At 42.7% G+C, this 23439-nt stretch overlaps 2 protein-coding genes across 2 annotated transcripts; both read right to left on the bottom strand.

Moving 5' to 3' along the window:
- Positions 1-9996: 9996 nt before the first annotated feature.
- Positions 9997-10962, bottom strand: LOC121171824 (olfactory receptor 7A10-like). The gene has a single exon (XM_041003552.1). It carries the CDS (start codon positions 10921-10923, stop codon positions 9997-9999), a length of 927 nt encoding a protein of 308 aa, XP_040859486.1. The 5' UTR covers positions 10924-10962.
- A 6702-nt stretch (positions 10963-17664) lies between these two features.
- Positions 17665-18591, bottom strand: LOC121171823 (olfactory receptor 7A10-like). Its single transcript, XM_041003551.1, has one exon. It carries the CDS (start codon positions 18589-18591, stop codon positions 17665-17667), a length of 927 nt encoding a protein of 308 aa, XP_040859485.1.
- Between the last annotated feature and the right edge of the window lie 4848 nt (positions 18592-23439).

Here is a 23439-nt window from a genome sequence, read left to right as displayed (position 1 = left end):
TTTAACAAATGGATGGGGATATTCCTATGACTTTAAAATTTTATTTTTAAAACATTTATTGATATAAAATAAACAGGTTTAATGTATTTCCTAAATTAAATTCTAAGATATCTATCATATTGCTCTGGCTCAATCATATTTTCATTTACTTTTTCTACTATCATGTTATTTAAACCTTTAATCATAGTGTTTCGGATAAGGTAAAATAGAGACAGAGTTTTTTTTTTTTTTTTTTTCCTTGATTACTTCACAATATCTTATTGCATGAGATACAGGTTGTTTGGGGTTGAAATAATATTACTGTTTCAGATTGACATCAATTCATAACAACCACATCAACAACAACACCAACAACATCGACAACAAAGTATATCACCCTGAAAAAAAGTAACACCACTGAATAGCCAACACATGCATGACAAAAAGGAATCACAGAGTTTTGACCTACCAGATAACACCCATTGCAATGCAATGGGTCATTCAGTTGCTGTGTACTCAGAGGAATTAAGCATTAAAAAAGAGCAGTGAACCGTCTAAGCATGCTCTGTTTCCTATTCTGATAAATGCATTACAGTATCTGACCTTGAGGCATGAGACAGGAAGTCATTGACATGACTCAGCTCCAACACCATGGTTCCACTATCATTTATGGATAAACAGTCTTTTTACAGAGCCTTCATGTCTGTGTTCCTGAGACTACAGATGAAGGGGTTCAGCAAGGGGGTGACCACCGTATACACCACCGAGACTGCTGCAGTTGAGGCTGAACTTGGGGCACCACTGGCACTGAGATACACACCTATGCTTGCACCATAAAATATGGAGATGGTCAGGAAATGAGAGGCACAGGTGGAAAAGGCTTTATACTTGTCCTGTTTTGATAAAGAGATTCAGTTCTGGTTATGAAATAAAGTGATCCTTGCACATATGGGACAAGTGAAGGCAGAATTGCTAGGATTGTGACCAAATGACTCAATCATGTTAAGCAAACATGAATCATCAAGGGTGCCAAATGAAAGAAAGACTCAGTATGGAGTAGGTTGGAAATATATATGAAACTGACTTATGAAGACTCCATTTACAGAACTAAATTTTTGTAGATTTAATATATGCCAGTTTGGAACTCAGGATGAAGTAGTGACATTGATAACAGAAAAAATAGAAGCTTTCACACATCTTCTTAAATTTTACACAACATCCATTAAAATGTCTAACAAAAAGTTGTTCGAATAGTGATGACATTTTGTAATCATGGATTAAGGTATATATTTGTATTGGATTTGGTAGGAAAACAATCTACCTTCTAAATATGTTTTTCATTGTACTAAAATAAACTCAAGTACACATCAAAGGACTCCATGGCAGAAAGAAAGCTGTCAACAATGGCCAATTTGTAGGTAAGAAGGCAATAAGGACAGGAATAAAGGTCTCTCACCTGACAGCATACCAGGATAGCAATAAAAATGTGGAAGAAAATAAGAATGACAGGAAAACCTTGAGTGTATCCAACTCACAGTTGATGCAGTAACTCTCAAGCAACTGTCTTTGATAGAGCTTTTCTTACTGTATGATTAAGATAACATTGAGTTATCTGAGTGCAGTGAGACATGTGAGTTCCAGCATCTGCTACTATCAGGATTTCCTGTCAATAATGGGACAGTCAGTTATAGCAACTCTTTCCTGCCTGAATGGGCAGAGTGGTGAAAGTCTGCACAGGCTGTTCCAGGGCCAAGGGATGTATTCAACACTAGGTCCTTTCACACTGCAAAAGAGGTATGACCTCACTCCACCACATGTCCCCAACCCAGAAAATTCAATCTACTTCCTTGAGATCTTGCAATATGCAAAACTGGCTTTGTGTACTGGAGGAAACATATATCACTCATTGTCTATTAGAATTGATCTTTTCTTGCCCTCATTTCTTCATTAGCAATGCTTATTGCCCTAGGAGATCCAACATTTCCCTCCCCATTGATAATCACTGACAAGTACATTCATTAGTTCAGTATAGCAGTCACCACCACAGACCTAGCCCAGGTATTAGGTAGGTTAGCTCAGTTCTAGGTTAACCCAAGCAAAAGCTGTGTCCATGTTCCACAGTCTCAGACCCTCCCAGGGTTTCTGCCAGGCTCACCTGCATGGTAACTCTATGACTAAAATGTCTGTATGGAAGGCCAAATTCCTCCCTGGATGGTGGATGCTGCACACTGAAGTTCTGTCTCAGGCATGGCAGACAGAAGGAGGGAAGCTCTGCTCCATGAGCCAGACTCAGGACCCCAAATGCAAAAAACAGGCTGCTTCTAGCCCAAGGTTGCACAATCTGAGGGAACACAGCAGAGGAGCTACTTACAGCTCCAGGCACCTGCTCATTAGGCAGCTTCCTGACCTCTAAGCTCTTGCTGGCCCTGAGGCACTCCGGCCATGACACAAAGCCTTGTTCTTGCAGGTGTTTCCCAAGAGACCATGATGGACTCAGATGAATCCTCTCTCTCATTCTCCTGCTCTGCAGCATTGCAAATAGCTGCCATTTAGTTCCTCACTTTAAAATGTTTTGTTTAGTGAGACAAGCCAGTTCCCCTTACACATTTATCATGTGTTTTTCCTGGTATGTGGTAGTTAATATTGAACACAAAAATAATGTATGAATGGTGAGAGTAAATTGAGACTTGATTATTGTTTGTACTTCTTGTAAACTCATTTCTAGTTTTTTACTTGTGTATAATGTTAGTGGTGCACTATGTGTGAGTAAAATGTTGTAGTTAATATTTTTAACTCAGCTTAAAAGAATTTATTGTATATTTCAAATTAGTGTTATAAGCTTCTAAGTACATGTATAGGATAATATATATTTTGAAGATTATTAATTTTTATTGCAAATTCGGATTTATAGAGAGGAAGATCTTCTTTCTGATGATTCAATCCCCACATGACTGCATGGCTGGAGCTGAGCCAATCCACAGCCTGGAGCCAGGGACATCTGTGTTTCCCACATCAGAGCATGGTTCCAAAGCTTTGGGTTGTCCTCAAGTGCTTTCCTAGGCCATAAGCAGGGAGCTGCCTGCAAGCAGGACTTCTGGAACTAGAACTGGTGCCTAGAGGATGCAAGGTGTGGAATTTAACCACTAGGCCACTGTTCCGCATCCAAAACTTATATAGAAAAATATTTAAGGAAATTCAAATTCAAATACCATGATTTGATTTTTACACATTGTTTACACATATGAATTTTCATAATATATACACTAAATAAATGAAAATATTTTCTTTAAAAGTCTTTTAAAAATAATTTGTATCTATCAGCATATCATTTAACTTCCTGGCATTGTAAATGTCTATTTCTTTTCATATTGTTGATTTTGTGCTGTGGCTTTTCATTTAAGGGGATGTACAGTAACCGTTTAACAGAGACTATCATATTTACATGTGAGTATACAATGTAGTATGCATCTCTACTTCCAGACAAGATGGATTCTCAATGAAACCATTTACTATATGTTGACATCAGGATGCTGGATTCTCTGACATTGTCCATGCCCACAATGATGGACATATAACTGTGTATGAAGACTTAAACAATAGTAATGATATAGGCGAACCCAGTGATGAAGGAGGAAATGGAGAGGAAATAAGGGAAATCCCAGGACCTTTGGAACTGTATCATAAAATGACAATAATAGAAAGAAATAAAATATAAGAAAGAAAAAAAAGGAAATATACATGAAAAATAAAAGTAAAATTAGATTTTTCAATTGGGCCATCTCAGACAGGATTATAGTATCTGCTGGCACACACAACAACTAGGTCTTACAGTACCCATGGTAGGGTAACTTTGAAGACTCCCTTGCTGGCTGCTGCTTCCACTGGTGAGTGAAAGCGCTGAGATGGGGTGGAGAAGTCAGAGAGTTGGACTGGTTGGGCTCACTACCACACTCATAGGCAAATACAAGAGCCTTAATGGGTGTAGGCCAGCTGAGCTAGACCACAGACCAACTGACAAGTTCTGGCTCTAGATATGAATCATGTCAGGCAGAATTGCAGCAGCCCCTGGCAGGTGCAACACTTGGAGGTGGGAAAATACCTAGTAAAGGAACCATGGGCATTTCTCTGCTTGGCTGCACCTATTACTTGCCACAGCACACATCAGTTCCTGTGCAAATTGGGTTTGGGCACCACTATGTCCATCACCTGGTGCAGGTGATAGACTGAAACTCATCCAGTCCTGTCCTCTGCACACAAGAATCAAATCGAAGCTCACGTTGGGTGAAATTTCTTGGGGACTCTCCAAGAGAATCGTGGGACTCTAACCCTAGAATGCAGGCATTGACACTGTGTCTTCTCAGTTGCTCCTGCCTGAGTAGTGAACATCATGGGAGACAGGACAGCCAGCTCATTTGGGACAGCAGGAGATGCTGAATGTATCATTAGAGGCTCGTTCTTGCAATTAGCACTGTCCTGGGGCACATCCCAGAATGACTTTCCCCAGAAAGTTCACGTATATGCTGATGAGTACTCTGGCCTGGCCATGCATGGTCTGCACACGACCCTGCTTCTCACACTCACCAGTAGGCGCCGCAGCCCAAAAAATATGTCCATGAGTTCCCCTACTTGCATTTTCCAATCAGGGTCTTGTATTTGTTGGCAGGTGCTTCAATGCAAAACAACCTGGCACACCCACATTCTTTTATTATTATTATTATCCTTCTAAATACTATATATATTTTTAAAAATAATCTACTTAGTTGATTAGGTTGCAATTGCTGGGTCACTTCTCTTTCCAGTCATGTCTTCCACTTGAACCAATGGGTGTTTTGGTCCAGCTCAAACCTACCCATTTCATACTTGGTCCTGATGCAAACCAGTGGGAGTTGCAGCCTAGTTGGGGTGACTCCCCATAACCTTCACCAGACCTGCCTCTTCCCTGATTCTCATGCATGCCATTATGTACAGCAAACTTGTTCAGTCTTTCCCACATCCCATTTAGCTCTGGTACATGTCAATGGACATTGAAGCCTAGTTCAACCCAACCAACCTACTATCCAGTCCACATACATACTGACAGGTGCATTTCTGTCTAGCCACCCCTACCCCTGTCCTGGTTTTCATGCTCTCCAGTGGGAGTGGAAACCCACGAGGGGGCTGCCCAATAGCTCCCTACTAGGCCACTGCAACTTCTGGATTGTGCAGTCTCCAGGTGATTCTGGCATTTAACTTGATAGAAAGAGCCCCCAGTGACAACCTCTGCCTGCTGATGCTGCAGGGAAGTCCAACCAACCCTCATCTACTTTAATTTTTGCTTGTATCAGTCAGAACAGTTGGAACAGTTAGCCCAATATGGCCCTTCCACAATCTAACTCAAACGAGGCCCACAGGTGTTTTAGCCCTGCTGGTCTGGTCTGCCCCCATCTCAACTCATGCTCTCCAGTGGAAGTGGTTGTCCAGCAAAAGAGCCCAAACCACCTTGCCGGCTTTGCCCTCTCCCTCCAGGTTCTCACGTGTGCTGTTTGGATACTGCAACCACATCTGGTACAGTACACCTTACTTTGGCATTCCTTAATGTGCACTGGTATGTGTTGTAACCAAAGCTGGCCTGTCCAACACTTTATTCTGATGTTTGGATTCACCATTAGGTAATGTGTCTGTCCCTCACCTATGCCATATGTATGATGGTGGGTATCTTCCTCTGACCTGGTCTGGGTTGCCCCATACCATGCTTCTTGCTCTCACCTGTAAGAACTGTGTTCCCACAGAGGAGTTCCCCAAGCTCCTCTTTCAGAACCTCTCCCTATTCCAGGTCTTGCTCATACTGATAGTTCCATGCTGGCCTTCGATCCATTCCAGCTCTTGGCGTTGGCTGTTTCACCCCAGCCAAGGCTTGTTCATACCCAGACACTACTCACACATGGGCCAGTAAGGGCAGAGACCCAGCCTTGTCCATTCTACTTCTACCGAAATTCTCCAGAGTGCCAGGTGGTGCTGGCTTCTAGCCCAGCTTGGTGTGCCCATCCGCAGTCCACACTTGTGTCTGGGGAGATTGGAGCCATATCCAGACCAGAACTCAGCCCCCACTCCGGCCCCTGCACCCTCCAATGGGAAATCCCAACCCAGCAACTGTGTACACTCACAGCCGCCCAACTGAGTCTATTCCCAGCCCTAGATTATGCAGGTGTCAGTGGGGCTCTGACTCAGTTGGCTTAGCACCTCACCTTTGCTTTCGATGCTGTGCTGTAGTATCCATGCCTCATGCAGATGAGTTGGAGTAAGAGCCTAGGTTGGAGTGACATGTGCTCCCTCCTGATTTCTATTCTTTTTTGTGAGTTGAGATTTGCTTGGCCCTACCTGGTCTGTCCGCTTCCAGTTTCAGCTCCACCCACCCCATATTCCTGTTTTATGATTCACATTTGGGTGGTGATGCCTTGACCTGCTCAGATTACCATTGGTTCCTTTACCCATAAGTGATGGTAGATGCTGTGGTCACTCCTAGCTTGGGGTGGCGCCATCCCCACCCCAGCTTGCCAGCTAAACTGTGGGACTTGTATTTCCACAGGGTTGGGCCCAAACATCCCTCACAGAGTCTATCCTCGGACCAAATTCTCTGACGTGCTGGTTAGTGTCTTGATACTGCCAAATGTGACCAGTCCACTACTCCACCACCCACTCAAGTAATGGTACCTAGCCCTGCCAGGCAAGCTCCCATCCATAGCTTTGCTTTGGACTGGTGTGTGGCTGTCAGTGATCCTCTATGTTAACAACCCATGTCACAATTCCTAATTTGGATGGTGAATCAGTTTGGCCCAAATAGATCTTATGGATACCCCCTCCATACCAACAGGTCTCAGTCCCAATGCTTACCCAAAAGTTTCATGACCTTGTTACTGAAAATTACCCAGAATTCTTCTCTGAACTACACTAAAACTGCCCTTATTCAAATGTGTCCTTGAGCAGCAATTTCATATCCTAAAAACCCCAGAGTTTGCAGCCTGGAGGCCAGCAGGCAGAGCCTGGCAGCACTTGGTGCACTGCCACCCAAAGCCAAGGATTTGGTCTCTGCCTTTTGGCAGCGGCTTTGGCCTGAGTCTCCAGCATTGGGTCCGGCCTGGCAGGGATTCCCCCACAGCTGCTACACTAAAGGAAGATGCAGAGGTAGGACTTTAATCAGTTCCCAAGTTTCCCTCATGGTGTACTTACCCTGAGGGAAAAGCTCTCTTGGGCATGGAGAAAGCCTAGGACTCGGTCACTGCTCTTAGGCAGTGGCTTTAGCTTAAATCTCCAGAACTGGGTCTGTAGACTGCACACTTGCTAGTGAATAGTGCAGCCCACCCAGCTGGGCAGATCACACATCCTGTCCAGGCTGTCTTTTATGCCAGCATGTGCTCAGGCCTGGCCCTCAGTCCTGGTCCACACAAATGCTGATGTGTGTTGAAGACTTGCCTGGGCTTAACCTCCCCCAGCCAAGATTCTTGTGCTCCCCTTAGGGAAACTGCAGACTTACAGGGGAGTTCTAGTTGTGCTATCAGTCCTACTCCAAGCTCCAGATCTCATTCTTGCCAGCAGGGGCAGTAGACCTGCTTGTCATAATCTCAGTCCTGGTCCTTGCATGTGCCTGTCCCACTTTGTCTTTTCACAGTCCCAGCTTCCATGAGTGTCAGATGGGTTCGGGTCAGATGAACTTGTTGTCCACCCTGCCTTGGCCTTTCACCACCCCCAGTTCTCCATGTAAACCAGTGTGCATGGAGTTGCATGGAGGCCAGTCTGCAAATTTAGTACATAATCTATGCCCAAATCCAATTCTTTCTCACTCTGGTGGGTGTTGTGGTGCAACTTCATGAGGCTCATCCTTGTTCTGACACTCATGGCTTGCTACTGTGGCCTGGCCTAGCCTAGCCAGGTATGCTTCCAGCATCAGCCTTTGCTTGCATCAACAGGCAGTGGGTGATGCTATCTAGCCCAGTCCAGTTCTTTTAGGTCAGCAGGTTCCTTATCCTGAACCAGACATGACTTCAGGTTTCCCTGCCTTAACCATCCATCTTACTTTTCCTCCTGCAAGTGCACTGTTTGGAACATCACAGATGTCATCCTTCCCCTGTCAAACTTGCCCTCAGCCACTCCAACTTGAAAATGTTCCCAGGCTCCATTCCCCAGGAAAGCTACAGCTCCCCGGACAGAAGGCACAATGACATGTCATAGCCTAGAGTTCTCCAAATTCTCTAGTCATCACATTACAAATAATAAAAAGGGATAAACAACTCTGCTGGTATAGTGGGAACGTTAATACAGATTCGGTATTGGCAATGCTCAGAATGCCCACCAGGCACTATCTGCTTTTCTCTCAGCACTACAATAGTTGTCTAAGGACTAGGCAGCTTAGGCATCTGTGTTCCATTTTTGATTCACTGTCCTTGTAATGAACCTCAGAATGTGGTGGAAGATGTCTTGTATGTTTGGGCCTCTGCCATCCATGTGCTTTAACCTGGTCTAATTTCAACTGTTATGAACATGTAGGGAATAGGAAATTCTTGCTCTTTCTCTCTCTTTCTCTCTCTCTCTTTCATTCCCTCTAACTTTATTTCTTTCTATCAAGTGAAAATTCAATAAATATTTAAAACAGGCAAGATAACCATTTAAAAATATTTTAAAAGTTTATTTAGAGTTTGCTTTTTTGCTTTTTAGGTACAGATATTTTCTCAAAGTTTCGCTCCCTATATTGAATACCATTTGATAATTTTGATAAAGGAAATTAAGATGTTTTAAAAATTGAATTAATACTATGCTGCTGAAAAATTGCAGTTCAATGTCTACAGAAAGCTAAACATGAAAGATAACTAATTTGATTAGTTGTCAAAGGAAATGATAACTACTGTCTTACTATCTTGGTGTTACACATTTAGAGAAGGTTATTTAGAGTGAGACTGAGAGATCGGGAGGGAGGGCATGAAAGAAGCAGAAATCTTCCACCAGCAACTCACTCTTAATTGTCCATGATATCCAGGGATGGGCCCCCATGAAGCCAGGAGCTTAATCCTGGTCTCCCAGCTTGGTGAGAGTAATCACATACATCTATAGCCTTCACAGATGCATTGTCCAGGAGTGGAGAAGTGGAGCACCTAAGACTCAGAAAATTGCTTTGATGTGGGTCATGGCATTGCAAACATCAGCTGAACCTGCTGAGTAGATTTTCATGAAGGTTCTTACAATTGTCTCAGCAACAGTGTGGCATCTCTAGAAATCTGATATGTGAGCAGCACTCATTGGGTTATGTGGAAATGTATGTCACTGAGATAATCAGATTTCCTTGTCCTTTGTACTTCAGTTACAATGAACTTCCCAGGATTTTATGCACATATATTTTATGTCTTCTTGAGCAATGATAGGTGGCTTATGCAAGCTATTGATCACAATAATAAACTGACAATGTCTCATCTTCTATAAGCCTCATGGGATGAATTACAGCAAGGAGAGTTTTCTGATAACTTACAGACATACCAGGACTAGGACAATTTCTTAGAACTCAATGAAGACACAAGTGTTTTGCCAAAATTTCTATCACAGCACCAAGGATAGCAATATTGAATTACATGAGTTTAACAAATGGATGAGGATATTCTTATGACATTTAAAATTTTATTTTTAAGCCTTTTATGGATATAAAATGAGAGGTTCAAGGTATCGCCTAACAAATTTCAAAGAAATTAGTCATACTTCACTGACTCAACTTTCCCTTCTTCCTTTTCTCTACAATTGTTATTTAAACATTTTATTCATACTCTTAATGATAAGTAAAAAAAATGAAGCATATTGACCTACCAGATAACACACATTGCAATGCAATGGGTCATTCAGTTGCAATGTACTCAGAGGAATTAAGCACTAAAAAAGAGCAGTGCACAGACTAAGCAAGCTCAGTTTCCTGTTTCGATAAATTCATCACACTGTTTGACGCCATGGGCTGAGATAGGAAGTCATTGACATGGCTCTGCTCCAACACCATGTGTCTGACTGTCATTTATGGAACTGCAGTCTTTTCAGAGCCTTCTTCATGTCTGTGTTCCTCAGGCTGTAGATGAAGGGGTTCAGCATGGGGGTGACCACAGTGTACATCACCGAGGCTGCTGCAGTTGAGGCTGAACTTTGGACAGCATTGGCACTGAGGTACACACCTATGCTTGTGCCATAAAATAGAGAGAGGGTCAAGAGATGAGAGGCATAGGTGGAAAAGGCTTTATACTTGCCCCGTTTTGATGAGATGGCACGGATGGAGGAGGTGATCTTGGAGTAGGAGTACAGGATCCCAGACAGGGGACCACCCCCTAAAAACGCAGCTGCAAAATACATTATGAGGTCATTGAGAAAGGTGTCAGAACAGGCTCTGTGGACCATCTGATTCAACTCACAGAAAAAATGAGGGATTTCCAGGTGTGTGCAGAAGCTCAGTCTCAGCACCAGTAAGCTCTGCATAAGGGCATTCAGGACACCAATGACCCAGCACAGCAGAACGAGCTGTACACAGAGCCGGGAGTTCATGATGACTGTGTAGTGCAGGGGGTGACAGATGGCCACAAACCGGTCATAGGCCATCACAGCCAGAAGAAAATCATATAGTCCTGCAAAGAGTATGAAGCAGAACATCTGTGTGATGCAGCCTGCATAGCTGATGGCTCTGCTCTGTGTGTGGATGTTCACCAGCATCTTGGGGATGGTGGTGGAGGTGAAGCAGATGTCAGAGAATGACAGGTTGGTAAGGAAGAAGTACATGGGAGTGTGGAGTTGGGTGTCTGAGAAGATGGCCAGGCCAATGAGCAGGTTCCCAATGACACAGATCATATACATGGACAGGAAGAGCACAAATATAATAGGCTGTAGTGCTGGGTCCTCTGAGAATCCCAGCAGAAGGAAATCTGAAAGCTGAGTTTGGTTGTTCAGTTTCATGTGGTGTAGATCACTATGAAGAAGTCATTGAACCTAAAACATAATCATAAAAGGTAGATGTAAACAACACAGCAGAAATCCCAAATTTATATTTTCCCATTTGAATGTGAATTTGGAGATGGCTTGGTACTAATTTTGGTCATTTCCTTTGGGATCACTGACCAATAATTTCTTTTTACCCTCAATGCTTCCCTTTAGCATCAAGCTTCTCACATATAATGAGATATTTTTTGATCACTTGAGGAAGGAATGTCTATTCATCAGAGGTTAAAAACTCACCATTGATTTTAGAGATGAATGCATGAAGGAAAGATCAGGGGAAGAAGCAGTGTACAATGTGTGGTTCTATGTTTCTTAAGAGATAAAGAGATTCCATTCTGATCCTGAAATAAAGTGATCCTCATTCACATGGTACAAGTCAAGGCAGAAATGCTATGATTTTGAGCAAATGACATACTCACGTTAAACAAAAAGGAATCACAAAGGATGTCAAATGATAAGAAAGACTCAACATGGGAAAGGTTGGAAATATATGTGAAACTGACTTATGAAGACTCCATTTGCAGAACTAAATTTTTGTATATTTAATATATGTCGGTTTGGAACCCAGGAGGCATTAGTGACTTTTACAACAGAAAAATGCAGGGTTTCAAAACATCCTCTTACATGTTATTGAGGGTCCATCAAAATGTCCGACAAAATTAAGCTAAAAGATTTGCTTATTTTTGTGAATACCTTTTGCAAAATAGTTGTTTGGATTTTGATGACCTCTTGTAAGTGTGGATTAAGATATATATTTGTATCAGATATTGAAGCAATTAAATCTACCTTGTAATTATATTTTTCGTTGCACTAAAATAAATTCAAGTATGTTTCAAAGGACTCCATCGCAGAAAGAAAGCTGTCAACAATGGCTAATCATTGTAGGTGAGAAGACAATAAAGAAAGGAATAAATCTCTCTCACCTAATTGCATACCAGGAAAGTGCTGAAATTTCAGGACAAAATGAGAGTGACAGGAAAGCCTTGAGTGTATCCAACTCACAGGTGATGTGGTAACTCCCAAGCAGGTACCTTTGATAGAGCTGTTCTTGCTGCCTGGTTAAGATAATACTGAGTCATTTGAGAGTGCAGAGAGAGAAGACAGAAGACCCTGAAACATGTGTGTTCCAGCAGCTGCTATTATCAGGATTTCCATGCAGACATTTCCCCTCTCCTGGTCCTTTCCTGTCAATACTGGAACAGTCAGTTACATCAACTCTTCACTGCCTGAATGGGCAGAGTGGTGACTCAGTACACAGAGGCTGTTCCAGGGCCAAGCATTATAATCTTGGCTTCTCAATTTTCATGTGTTGGACAGCAAGGACCCTCCTCACTGTCAAATTACGTGACTTCACTCCACCATATATCCACCAAACACAGAAAAATCCAATCTACTTCTTTCAGATTCCCCAATACTGCAAAGTATGTTGTATGTAATGGAGGAAACTTATACCATTCATTTTCTATTAGAGTTGATTTTTTCTACCCCTCATTTCTTCTTTAGCAATGTTTACTGCCCTAGGAGATCCAATATTTCCCTCCCCAGTGATAACCAGTGACAAATATATTCATTAGCTCAGTATAGCAGTGAGTAACCCCATACCTACCCCAGGTGTTAGCTAGGTTAGATCAGTTCTAAGTTAACTCCAGGGAAAGCTTCTGTGCCCAGAGTCTGGATCCCTTCTGCAGTTTCCTTACAGGCTCACCTGCATGGGCTCTCTATGATTAAAGTGTCTGTATGGAAGGCCAAATTCCTCCCTGGATGGTGGATTCTGCACACTGAAGCTCTGCCCCAGGCACAGCAGAGGGAAGGAGGGAAGCTCTGGTCCCTGAGCAAGACTTAGGACCCCAAATGCAAAAAACAGGCTGCTTCTAGCCCAGGTTGCACAGTCTGGGGGAACACAGCAGAGGAGCTACTTACAGCTCCAGGCGCTTGCTCATTAGGCAGCTCCCTGACCTCTAAGCACCTGCTGGCCCTGAGGGACTCTGGCCATGACACAAAGCCTTGTTCTTGCAGGTGTTTCCCAAGAGACCATGATGGACTCAGATGAATCCTCTCTCTCATTCTCCTGCTCTGCAGCATTGCAAATAGCTGCCATTTAGTTCTTCACTTTAAAATGTTTAGTTTAGTGAGACAAGCCAGTTCCCCTTACACATTTATCATGTGTTTCTCCTAGTATGTGGTAGTTAATATTGAATACAAAAATAATATAGAAATGGTGAGATCATCTTGACACTTGATTGTTGTTTCTACTTCTCGTAAACTGTCATTTCTCTAGTTTTTTCTTGTTGTGTATAATGTTAGTGTTGCACTAAATTGAGTAATATATTGCAGTTAATATTTTTACTCAGTTTACCCTAATGTATGGTTATATATTACAAATTAGAGTTATAAGTTTCACAATAGTTATGTAAGATAATAAATATTTTTAAAGATTATTATTATTTTTTTTTTTTTACAAATTCAGATATACAGAGAGGAGGAGAGGCAGAGAGGAAGATCTTCTGTCCGATGATTCAATCCCCACATGACTGCATGGACGGAGCTGAGCCAGTTCAAACCCAGGAGCCAGGAGCTTCTTCCAGGTTTCCCATGTTTCCAAAGCTTTGGGTTGTCCTCAACTGCTTTCCCAGATCACAAGCAGGAAGTTGGATTGGGATGGGACCACTTGGATTAGAACTGGAGCACATATGGTATTTTAGTGTTTTCATGGTGAGGCCTTCAGCCGCTAAGCCACTGCGCCTGGCTCATTACTTAAATAGGATAAGCTTTAAGGAGATTCCAATTCAATTACTTCGATTTGATTATTACACTATGCTTACACATATCAATTCTCATATAACCTAAATCAATGAAAATTGTTTAAGTCTTTTTGAAAATAATTTAGTTAAAAAAGGTATGCATATATATGAAAAAATAAAAGTAAAATCAGACTATTCAGTTGGACCATCTCAGAATGGGCACACACAAGCCATGGGTCTAAGAATACCACTGTGAGAAGATATTGTTACAGGTAACTTTGGAGACTACCTTGCTGGCTGCTGCTTCCATTGGTGAGTGAGAGAGATGGGACTGGTCGTGGGGCAGTCAGGGAGTGGGACTGGCTGGGCTGGCTATGATACTCATTGGCAAGCAGGAGAGCCTTAATGGGTGCAGGCCACCTGAGCTAGGACATAGCCCAGCTGACAAGTGCTAACACTAGATATAAGTCATGTCAGGTAGGATTGTAGTAGCCCCTGAGAGGTGCAAGATCTGGTGCTGGGAACATGCCTGTTAAGGGAACTGTGGGCACTTTCCTGCTTAGCTATATCTATTAGTTGCCACAGCATACATCAGTTCCTGTGCGTGAATTGGGGTTGGGTACCAATGTGTCCATCGTCTGGTGCAGGTGATAAACTGAATCTGACCCTACCCTGGCCAGTGCATGCAAACATCAAATATAAAGTCACCCTGGGTGAGGTTTCGTGGAGGATTCCCCAACTAGATTACAGGATTCTTCCCCCAGAGTACAGGTGTCGGGACTGGGTCTCCTCAGTTGTTGATGCCTGAGTAGTGGACATCATGGGAGACAGGACACCAGTTCATCTGGGACAGCAGGGAATGTTGAGTATAACTTCAGAGGATGGCTCCTACAAGCACCGGTGAGTTCTGGAGTCTAATCTAGAATTGCCTGCTTCCAGACCAGCCTACACACATGCTGATGAGTGCTATGGCCTTGCCCAGCATTGTCTGCATACATCCCTGTTTCTCACACCCACCAATGTTTCCTCAGCCCAAAAAAGGTGTCCAAGAGTTACCCTAATTGCCCTTTCCAAATCAGGGTCTTGTTTGTATTGGCAGGAGCTTCAATGCAACCCTACCTCGCGTAATCACAGACCGCACTCTTGTTAGTGGATACCGTGGCCCATGTCAGCTGGGCAGATCACACCACTGACCATGCTCTCTTTTATGCCAGCATGTGCTCAGGCCTGGCCCAGAGTGGCCTGCCCTCAGACCTGGTCCACACAAATGCTGATGTGTGCTGAGGACTTGCCTGGCTTGAGCCTCCCCCAGCTCGAATTCTTGCATGTACTGGTCCCACTTGGTTTCCTCACAGTCCCAGCATCCATGAATGTCAGGTGGGTTCTGGTCAGATGAGCTTGTTGTCCACCCTGCCTTGGCCTGTCACTACCCCCAGTTTTCTATGTGAAGTAAAGGGTGCTAGAGTTCCACTGACACAAGCTACTATATAATCTATAGCCAAATCCCACTCTTTTTCACTCTGGTGGGTGCTGTCACCCATCTTCGCATGGCCCATCCCTGCTCTGACACTCGTGAGTGACTGCTGTGGCCTATCCCAGCTACGTATGACAGCTAGCACCAGCCTTTGCATGCATCAGCAGGCAGTGGGTGATGCTATTTATCCCAGCCCAGGCTTCCCATGTGGGGAGGTGCTTTGGCCTGACACAGACATGCCCTCTGGCTTTCCTGTATACTCCATTCTATCTCATCTCTTTTCCTGCAAGTGCAGTGGCCTGTCTTTGGAGGACCCAGAAATTCATTCTTTGTCAAATTTGCCCTCATTCACTCCCACTCTAATGTGTCCCCAGGCAAGCTGCATCCCCTGCTGCCTGGGGACTATGATGATGTGTCTCAGCCTGAAGTTCCCCACTTTCTCCACTTATCACTTAAAAAAAGAAGGAAGAAAGATAAAAGAATAAGCACCTCTGCTGGCATAGTGATATAGTTAACACAGATTTGGCATAACCATACCCAGAATGCCCACCAGCTACTAGCTACTTTTCTCCTGGCACTGTAATAGTTACCTAGGTACAAGACAGCCTAGGCAGTTGTGCTCCAGGTCTAGGTATGTCTTCTCTTCTTATTCCCCAGCACCCCTCCCCCAGAACAGAAGGGAGAAATAGAAAATTTGAAACTAAAGATCACACACACTTTCCCCTAACCCTTGTCTTACCCAACTCTGATCAACAGTGTTAACATCATGTAAAAGAAAATAAATTATTTACAACATTAAGGCTATAAACAGAATAGGTTTCACGCATTTCATAAATAAAAATCTAAGATATCTGTCATACATTCCTGCCTCAATCTCCCCTTTCCTCATTTTTTCTTGAAATTTTTACAGTAATGTAATCTCAACTATATAAGCATATTCTTAACGACAAGTAAAAAGCAGAAAGACTATTGCTTATAGGAGTATAGGTAAGGGTTAATACAATAATCAAATCACAAGATGACAGTCTCATTGTTTTTAAATTTTATTAGTGATAATGTTTACATAGACGATCAGGTTGGGAAGGGTCAAGGAGCAGAGGGTAGTGGGTGAAACCTTTGTTTGCACATTTTCTTCTTCTCCCCTTAGAAGGAGAGGGGATACAAGAGGAGAAACCACACCCAGACTCCCAACTGCCACATAAACCCGGGGGATGGGCAACTGCCATCCAATGTCATCCCAGGGTCCCCATTATGGAGTATTTTCTGAGGGTTCTGTTCATGTGTTTTTGGTACTTCTGAGATGTTGCCTGCATTACCGCTCCGAGGATGAGGAAATCTTTCTGAGCTCGATTGACTGTCATAGTCCACCTCTGAATTTCCTTTTGCAAAATAGTTTGCTCTCAAGTTGCCCTGGGGTAGTAGATCAATTTATTTTTCCCTCTATCTTCAGCAAAGCAATGGGTGCTGTGGCTCAGCCCAGCCCTGCACAACAAATGCTCAATCCTCACATATTACAGGCGGAGCTGTCAGAGCGACCCTCCAATGACCACCACAGGACTGGCCCCCAGCTCTGGCTCCTGTGCCTGCAAGCATGTGCAGTGGAGTAGTCACCAGTTTCATTCCTACACACTGTGTTTTTTGGTGTGTAATCCGTATTAGCTCTAACATATAAGAAAAGAATAAAATATGTGTCTCATTGATGTGGCTGGAATAGAATATCCAAAACTTTTACTCTACTGTTTCTTAAATGTATGTTGTCTGAAAGGTAAATTAGCAAGTTAAGATGGAGAACATCGGATAGTGTCATATGATGTTATTTGAGACAAAATTGTATCATGAGAAAAGTGCACACTTAGCTTCAGGCAATTCAGAGGGAGCATGCAATTGTTATGCAATTGTTATGCTAATTTACATTCCATCAACAGGCTTCTATTGCTCATATAAAATGAAATACCAACCACGATTAAAAAAACAAAATCGTATCTTTCTGGCAATACATTTGGTGTAACTGGGGAATATTATACATACTAAAATAGGCTTAATCTTATAAAGACACATTCATGTGGTAGTTAAAGAGAATACAGAAAAATGATAGGCATGGAATATACAAAGCACTCTATACACTGTAAAGATACACATGGAATTAAAAGTTTTCAGCACATAGAATTCCCCTCCCCAACTTCCATTTTTCAATGAAATATTTGAGTCTTGTATTTCGTGAACAAGGTGCATAGCAAATGTCAGAGAAAAGCAATTCTCAGGAAGAAATTGTGAGTGTCCACAGATAACATATAGTGCAATGCAATGGTTCAGCCATTTGCAGGATACCCAGAGGAATTAATTATTATAAAAATAAAATCAAGACAGTGATAAAATAAGCAAGCTCTGTTTCCTCTTTTCGTAAACTCATCACACGGTCTGAGCCTGAGATTTGAGACATGAAGTCACTGACGCTGTTCTGCTCCAACACCATGGGTTCGATTATCATTTATGGAACAGCAATCTTTTCAAAGCCCTCTTCATGTCTGTGTTCCTGAGACTATAGATGAAGGGATTCAGCATGGGGGTGACCACAGTGTACATCACCGAGGCTGCTGCAGTTGAGGCTGAACTTGGGGCTGCACTGGAACTGAGGTACACACCTATGCTTGTGCCATAAAATAGAGAGAGGGTCAAGAGATGAGAGGCACAGGTGGAAAAGGCTTTATACTTGCCCTGTTTTGATGAGATGGCACGGATGGAGGAGGCGATCTTGGAGTAGGAGTACAGGATCCCAGACACAGGAACAACCAACAGCAGCACAGTTGCAATATAGACCATGAGGTCATTGAGAAAGGTGTCAGAACAGGCTCTGTGGACCACCTCATTTATCTCACAGAAAAAATGAGGGATTTCCAGGTGTGTACAGAAGCTCAGCCTCAGCACCAGTAAGCTCAGCATAAGGCCATTCAGGACACCAATGACCCAGCACAACAGAATAAGCTGCACACAGAAATGGGAGTTCATGATGACTGTGTAGTGTAGGGGGTGACAGATGGCCACAAACCGGTCATAGGCCATCACGGTCAGGAGAAAGTCATCTAACGTTGCAAACATTATGAAGCAGAACATCTGTGTGATGCAGCCTTCATAGCTGATGGCTCTGCTCTGCGTGTGGATGTTCACCAGCATCTTGGGGATGGTGGTGGAAGTGAAGCAGATGTCAGAGAAGGACAGGTTGGCAAGGAATAAGTACATGGGAGTGTGGAGTTGGGGGTCTGAGAGGATGGCCATGATGATGAGCAGGTTCCCACATTCAGTGATCAGGTACATGGAGAGGAACAACCCAAAGAGAAAAGGCTGCAGTGCTGGGTCATCTGAAAATCCCAGGAGAAGAAATTCTGAAAGCTGAGTTTGGTTATCCAGTTTCATATGTTGCAGGTTACTAACAGGAAATAGTAGCTGAACCTGAATCATATGCGTACAAAATAAGATGTAACCAACAGAGCAGATATTCCAAATGTATGTTTTCCCATTCAGCATTGAGTTCCCACATTTCAAGATATGTCAGTTCTGATATGGTCCTTCCTAGTGGAAACCCTGACCAAGCATTCTTTGCAAGCCTCCATCTTCCCTAAAGCATCAATGCTCTCACAATTAATGAGATGATCTTTGACAACATTAGGTATTTCTGTTCATCAGTGGTTAAAAACTCACCATTGATTTTCCGGTTAAATGCATGAACATGAACGCAGGTGAAAAAGCAGTGTATAATGTGTGGTTCCACATACCACAAGAAATAATGGGATTTAATTCTGCTTGTTAAAGTGATCCTCACTCAAATGGTGTAACTGAAGTTAGAAGTGGTATGACTTTGAATAAGCGATTCACTTACGTAGACCAATGAGGAATCACAAGATATGTCAAATGATAAGAACAACTCAACTTGAGCAGGTTGGAAATATAGATATGAAACTGAACTATTAAGACTCAATGTATATGGGCCTGGTACGGAAGTGTAGTGATTAAATTCCTCTTCTTGCACGTGACTGGGATCCCATATGGTGGCCGGTTCTTATCCCGTTGTCCCCACTTCCCATCCAGCTCCCTGCTTGTGGCTTGGAAAAGCAGTTGAGGATGGCCCAAAGCTTTGGGAGCCTGCAACCACGTGTGAAACCTATAAGAGCGCCTGGCTCCTGGCTTTGGATGGGCGCAGCGGGGCCGTTGTGCTCACTTGTGTAGTGTACCATCAGATGGATGATCTTCCTCTCTGTCTCTTCTTCTCTCTGTATATCTGCCTTTCCAATAAAAATAAATACATCTTTTTTTAAAAAAGACTCAATTTATAGAATGAAATGTTTGTACATTTAGTAACAGCGCAGGTGGAGCCTAGGGTAACTTAATGATTTTCACAACAGAGAAATGCCTGCTTTCCCAAGTTCTCTTACATTTCACTAAGAGGGTCCATCGAAATGTCTTGGAAAATGCCACCAAACGGTACACTAATGTTTGTCCATACATTTGGAGAAATAGAAATTCATATTTCGATATTTCCTAAACGTGGAATACAATATTTTTTGCATCAGACATTTTTGGAACATGACAAACTTCCCTTTTAAATACACTTTTTCTTCACTTAAGAACAATACAAATATACATCAAAGGACACCATGGCAGAAAAAAGCTGTCAACAATGTCCAGTCTTGTAGGTAAGAAGACAATAAAGGGAAAATATAAAAGTGTCTCACCTGACACCATACCAGGAAAATGTGAAATCGCAGAAGAAAATGTGAGGGCTAGAAACCCTAGAGTGTATCCAACTCACAGATGATGCAATAATTGTCAAGCAGGTGTCTTTGAGAGAGCTGTTCTTAAGTTATTACTAAGTTAACATTGGGTCATGTGAGAGTACAGTGAGAGAAGACTCTGAGACCTGTGTGTTCCAGCACCTGCTGCTATCAGGATTTACAGGCAGACATTTTGCCTCAACTTGTTTTTTCCTATTAATATGGGGACATCGGTTACATCAACTCTTCTCTTCCTGAATGGGCACCGTGGTGACGCGGTCTGCAGAGGTGGTTCCAGGGACAGGAGTGGGCATTATCTCTTGTCTAATTGGTTTTGAGTGGTTATATGTACTCTAGGCAATTTATGCATCTCATTGCCTATTAGAATTGATCTTTTATTGCCCTCATTTCTTCATTAGCAATGTTTGCTGCTCTAGGAGATCCAACATTTTCCTCCCCTTTGATAATCACTGACAAATGCATTCAATAGTTCAGTATAGCAGTCACCGCCACAGACCTAGCCCAGGTGTTAGCTAGGTTAGATCAGTTTGAGGTTATTCCCAGGGAAAGCTATCTGTGTTTACAGGCTGGGACCCTTCTGCAGTTTCTGCCAGGCTCACCTGCTTGGGCTCTGTGGGAAGAAGGTGAATATAGGGATGCCCGAATTTCTCCCTGGATGGTGGATGCTGCACACTGCAGCTCTGTCCCAGGCACAGCAGAGGGAAGGAGGGAAGTTCTGGTCCCAGAGCAAGACTCAGGATCTCAAATGCAGAAAACAGGCTGCTTTTAGTCTGAGGGACCACAGCAAAGGAGCTACTTACAGCTCCAGGCACCTGCTCATTAGGTAGCTTCCTGACCTCTAAGCACCTGCTGGCCCTGAGGGACTCTGGCCATGACACGCAGCCGTTTTCTTGCAGGTGTTTCCCAAGAGACCATGATGGATCAGGTGAATCCTCTCTGTCTTTCTCCTGCTCTGCAGCATTGCAAATAGCTGCCATTTAGTTCCTCACTTTAAAATGTTTTGTTTAGTGAGACAAGCCAGTTCCCCAAGGATAATTATCATGTGTTTCTCCTAACAGTCCTAGTTAATTCTGAACACAAAATTAATGTAGAAATGGAAAAGGCATCTTGAGATTTGATTGTTGCTTCTACTCCTGGGAGACTGATGTCTCTAATTTTTACATGTTGAATATGATGGTTAGTTTTACACCAAGCCTATATGTTGTAGTTAATATTTTGTAACCCAACATCAATTGTCATATTGTATGCTCTAAACAAATATTTTCCCTAAAATATCAGTTAAAATAATGATTTTTAAAAGTGAAAAGCATATATTAAAAAATCATAATGTTAAATTTGTCAACCTAAGAGTTGGCTGTAGTGTAGAAGTGCATCTCTGAAGCATTCCATCAGATGCCCTAGGACCTAAAAGCTCATACACTCTCAACTTACTGAGAGTACTATCAGGAAGCAGACTTCCTGTGTGGGACTGTGGCTGCCTCACTGGCCAAGCATGGCTGGGAATAAGCAGCGCTTCCCTATGCCTCCTTTCTCATTAGTTGCCTGTAGCCTATCATGTCCCCTTCCTCAGTTAATTGGTCTGATTGCTAGAATCCGTTCCTGAAAAACATGTTTATTTCTTTCCCTTCACACTGCTTGTAACTTCATTTCCTTGTTTGCTACCTTTAGAGGGGCTTTCTGTGGTTTCCTAGGTAACCTGCCTAGCATATAAATACCCTGTTGAGTTCAATAAAGTGTGCATTACATCATTGGACTTGCATCTGTTACATACTGATCTTTGTCCATCTGGTAGCCATACCTCAGGTCCTGATTCCCTCAGAGGGATCATTCACAAGTGGAGCCTTGATAAGGAACTGAATAGAAGCCCACTGGAGGCCATGGGTAAGCAGAAAGACATATTGACGTAAGTTATTACAAGGTAACGGGACAAACTCAGTCCACTCCATTTGCGATTTTCATACACCATGTTCTTAAGCAACATGGGGTGTGAGTCATCCAAGCTTGGATAGATTGTTGTCTTAATGTTGTTGTTGAGTTTAATCCTTAGTTCCTGGAGGAGGGCTCTTTGGACTTCGAAACTTGGTTCAGAGTTAAGCGGAATGTGGAAAAGCCGTTGAGACAGGGAAAGAAGGTGCCTGTAGATTTTGGACTGTTTGTGTTGGATCAGAGTGGCTGTCAGTATGGATCAGGACGATGTGCTGGTGTTGTCTCCATATAAAATGAGAGAGGAAGCTGAGGAGTCTACTCATGAGTATGATTTAGCTGAGGAGGTCCGGGTGTAGGTGATTGTGAAAAGGAAACAGGTTTTGTCAGATCCGGAACCTGTCATACCTGTTCCAACGTCTTCTAATTTGGATCCAGTGACACCATTGCAGAAATCTTTCAGATCCCCGGAGTCAGACTCATGAACTCCCCAAAATATAAAACACAGAGGAAGTACCCACATATGGAGCAAAAATTACATTTGACTGGTGAAATAGAAAAACTGAAAGCAAAAGCAGCTCACATGTGGTTGCCACGCTGTTCCAGCTCTCGCTGCGGTTTGAGTCTGTTTGATGTGCGATCATGATTCGGATAATGACAGGGATGTTTTCAGTTTTCCACTTATTAGACAGTCCCCTCAGGGTGGCAGTTCATCCGTGGCACCTCAATGGGAAAGTAGAGATATTGATCATAATTCCAAAATGAAAAAGGCAGTGACATCATATGGGACTCAGTCTCCATATATTAAGGAGATTGTTGATGGATTCACCAATCACTATGGCACCCTGGTACCAGAAGATGGGAAATTCTTTGTAGATCCTTATTGCCTCCTGGGGAATATTTATAGTGGAACATGTGGTTTAATGATATGTTTGCCTCACAGGTCATGGAAAATGTTAACAGGATGCACAAATTAGAGAGATCACTTACCCGATGCTGTCTGGAATGGGCATTTTTGATCTGTCTTTGCAGAAAGTTTATAATCCTACTCAAGTTTGTGCGCAATTGAGCAAAATAGCCTTAAGCATAGGATAAAATCATACCTAAGGGAGATCATGATGGTCTTGGAATAGAATGTTACAAAAGTCTAATGAACCTTATGTGGAGTTTATTGTACGGCTTGAAAATGTCTTAGATCAAACAGTTTAAGGAGCGGCTGTACACAATTAAATATGAAAGGCTTTAGCTTTTGGAAATGACAATGAGGAATGTTGTCAAGCTAATTTTACCAGTAAAAGAAACAGGAGATGTAATGAAATATATTAAGATCTGTAGAGACATTGATTCAGAAACAACAAGGGCTCAAATGCTTGCCTAAACTTTGCAGGGTTCAGCCATACTCCAGAAAAAACTTTAAAATGTTTCAGATGCAGGAATACCCAAAGGAACTGCAATAAACAAAAGAAAGCACCTGGAAAATGCCCAAAATGTAAATGGGGCACTCACTGGGGCAAAGAATGTGAGAGAGGAGTTAGAGTGGGTAGTAGGC

Source organism: Ochotona curzoniae, unplaced genomic scaffold (assembly GCF_017591425.1).
Source record: "Ochotona curzoniae isolate NIBS_2020 unplaced genomic scaffold, NIBS_Ocur_1.0 scaffold_274, whole genome shotgun sequence".
Lineage (NCBI taxonomy): Eukaryota > Metazoa > Chordata > Mammalia > Lagomorpha > Ochotonidae > Ochotona > Ochotona curzoniae.
This window is presented reverse-complemented; position numbering and strand designations above follow the sequence as displayed.